This window comes from Bombina bombina, chromosome 1 (genome assembly GCF_027579735.1).
Source record: "Bombina bombina isolate aBomBom1 chromosome 1, aBomBom1.pri, whole genome shotgun sequence".
In the NCBI taxonomy this organism is placed as follows: Eukaryota; Metazoa; Chordata; class Amphibia; order Anura; family Bombinatoridae; genus Bombina; species Bombina bombina.
In genome coordinates, this window is record NC_069499.1 from 1,518,827,853 (window position 1) to 1,518,831,142 (window position 3,290).

The 3,290-nt window shown below is 34.6% G+C and overlaps 1 protein-coding gene across 2 annotated transcripts in view; it reads right to left on the reverse strand.

Annotated features, from left to right (window-relative positions):
- Positions 1–226: 226 nt before the first annotated feature.
- The window catches only part of HLF (HLF transcription factor, PAR bZIP family member), a 71,660-nt gene continuing 68,596 nt past the window's right edge, over positions 227–3,290 (reverse strand). Inside the window, exon 4 of one of the 2 annotated variants that reach the window (XM_053708270.1) lies at positions 227–1,371. In XM_053708270.1, coding sequence (XP_053564245.1) covers positions 1,156–1,371 — 216 coding nt within the window. In that variant the 3' untranslated portion in view covers positions 227–1,155. Of the gene's footprint in view, positions 1,375–3,290 lie in introns of both variants that reach the window. The other variant, XM_053708262.1, reaches the window with a different exon arrangement.

Genomic DNA, 3,290 nt, shown 5'->3' on the forward strand with positions numbered 1-3,290 from the left:
TGCAAATTTGTTTTACTGTGTATAAATATACATTTTATATTAAAATCTCAAGGTGCTTACTGTCCCTTTAAATAACGTCATCAACATACTTTTATAACCTGAATTCTGCACTAATTTTGGGAGAGAATATCAAATTTTACAATCTGCCACATCAACACCCTCTTCTCCTGTATTTCATTACCTAGTACCATATTTTTTCTTGAAAACAAAAATCCAGCTTTATCAATGTTTTTCTGTAAATTTATTTGAGTTTGGACTTAAGTAAAATTGTATATTGGTTGAGCATCTGACCATTTTTGTACGAAAATTAACCAATACCTAAAAAAAAAAGTCTCCAAGTCTGGAGTGAAATAATTACAGCAGTATTCCTTTAAATTATAGTAGTGACTTCCATTGGCTACGGCATGCGTACTGGCAGACAGGAGTATTATTGCTTTAGTTATACATACAGTGCAAAAATTAAACAATACTATTCACATTTTCTACAAATCCTTCTCCTGACAGTTGATATGAAAAATAAAAACGCAAAACCAATATAATCACAAGCATCCAGACATAAAACATGCACTCACATATAAAAGCAATCTTCAGTTAATTTGTAATTATAATGTTTAAATTTATAAAAAAAAAACCTGTTGTATATATTCTTAAAATCTATATTTCATAGCTTTCAAGGTCCATTAACCTAGATAAAATTGAATCAAAAGGAGTAGGTAGATATCATGGGGAAAAAATGTATTTCAGAGAATTAGACTGTACAGAAGTCTGTTATACCAAGGATGATATTAGGAATGAGTAAGGGCGCTTCTTTCAATCAGTTATAGTCACTGGAAATAAAGCAGACCAATACCTAAATGAGGTTTGAATCCAATAAGAGAATGTTGAAATTGTCTTGAAATTAGCATGAAGCAACATTGTAAAACGTTTTTGCTACAGCATTTTGTAAAAGTCCAAGGTAAAGTTGCTGGCACCTTTTATAAAGCGCTTGTAATATGAAAAGTGCAAAGATAAACAAAAAATAGAAATAAAACAAAATAAAATACAAGTCCATTTTGTTTCTGCTTCCAGTAAAGTGCTGATGACAGAATTAGGTTTTGTGTTTAGTGCTATGTGGCAGGAAAGATGTCCAAGTGTCTCCCCAACCTCCCTCCCCATTTACATTGGTCCATGTCGAGCTTCGTACTTTGCCAGTAGGTTCTTGCATTTCCCAAGCTCCTTCCGTAAGTCGGCGACCTCCAGCCGCAGAGCAGAATTCTCTTTCTCAAGAAAAGAGGCGCGGATTGCGATCTGGTTCTCTTTGAGTCTCCGAGCATCTCGTGATCGTTTGGCCGCCATATTGTTCTTCTTACGTCTTGCCCAGTATTTTTCATCCTGCTCATTTGTTCAAAGACAAGAGGGAAAAGATATTAGATTTCAGTAAATACAGATAAAGATATGATGCAATGTCTAATGGCGCTACAAAAATAATCCTTTCTTGTGTAGCGCTGTCTCCCCAAATAAGGGCTAGATTACAAGTGGTGCACTAATGATAGCGTGCGCGATAACCAACCAGTCTTGCTTGACCGCGCTACCATTAGTATGCCATTTTGATATTACAAGTCCATTATAAACCTTCTCTGGTTAGTGCGCCTGACTTTTCCCGAGCTCAACCTATAATTTCAGTGGATATCACAACCTCACTTATTTGCACTTTTATGACAAGTTAAACGTTATAGGTTGCGCTTGAGCACACGCTGAATCACGTGTACACAAATATATACTGTATATACTGTATATACACTTTTGAGCCTTTTCCAGTCAAATACCTTGAACATCATTTTAAATAATTTTTTATGCAGTATTTTAAATAGAAATAGTTTAAATTCCAATGTTTTTCACATAGAAAAAGTCCTTTTATTTTAAAATAGATATTCCTATATATATATATATATATATATATATATATATATATACACACACAATATATATATATGTACATATATATGTGTATATATTCTTATATACTGTATATATATGTATACATATATCTTTTAAAAAATGTATATATTTAAAAATAAAAAGAACTTTTTCTTTTATGTGAAGAACATTCAAATTTAAAGCACTCATAACTACCTTCGGCTTTAGCGCAGTTGGTTTAACGTGGGGTCGGGTTAGTGCGCAAGCGTTAAAGGGACACTGAACCCAAAATTTTTCTTTCGTGATTCAGATGGAGCATGAATTTTTAAGCAACTTACTAATTTACTCCTATTATCAAATTTTCTTTATTCTCTTGGTATCCTTATTTGAAATGCAAGAATCTAAGTTTAGATGCCGGCCCATTTTGGTGAACAACCTGGGTTGTCCTTGCTGATTGGTGGAAAAAATCCATCCACCAATCAAAAAGTGCTGTCCAGAGTTCTTAACCCAAAAAAGCTTAGATGGCTTTTATTTCAAATAAAGATAGCAAGGGAACGAAGAAAAATTGATAATAGGAGTAAATTAGAAAGTTGCTTAAAATTGCATGCTCTATCTAAATCACAAAAGAAAAAAATTGGGTTCAGTGTCCCTTTAAGTGTTACGCGTGCATCGGGTTTCACACGTGCACTTTTTACTTTCAACTTGTAATACACATGCTAACCCGGCTGCGTTAAAATTTTACTTTGAACACAGTTATTGCACAAAGGAAAAATTCCAATAGCGCACCACATAGCCCTATGTGTTTACAGAGAATATATAAGCAGTTATATTAAACTATTAAATTCAAACATAAGTTATGACAACAGATAATAAACAAAGAAGAACCAGAAAGCCCATTAAGTCCACCTATAATAATATCTGAAGATTCTTAGAACAGCCGTATGCACATCCCAAACCTTCTAGAATTTCCTTACAGTATTTGTACCACCTCTACTGGACGTTAACTACCCTGTCTGCAAAGAAATGCCTATGCAATTTCTTCCTGATCCTGCCACTTACCAATTTAAGATCATCCAATAAAGGGAACAACAAGGAGGCGTCACATTGCGTGAACAGTATAAGGAACAGAAGGTGATGCTACATCAGATCTTATAGTCACAAGAGCACAAGCACGTGTGTGTAAGACCTGCTGTACCATCACCTCCTGTCCCTTATACTGTTCACCCAATGGGGCGCCTCCTTGTTGTTCCCTTATAGAGTTCTTTTGCTGGGTGTTTTCCTGGTATCAGGTTAAGAAGAAGAGCTTCCTGCAGGATTGTGGACATTTGATTTTTCTCTCATCTCTGTTTATTTCACAGTGGACATTACATTTTCCTTCACCTTTTGGTATTTAT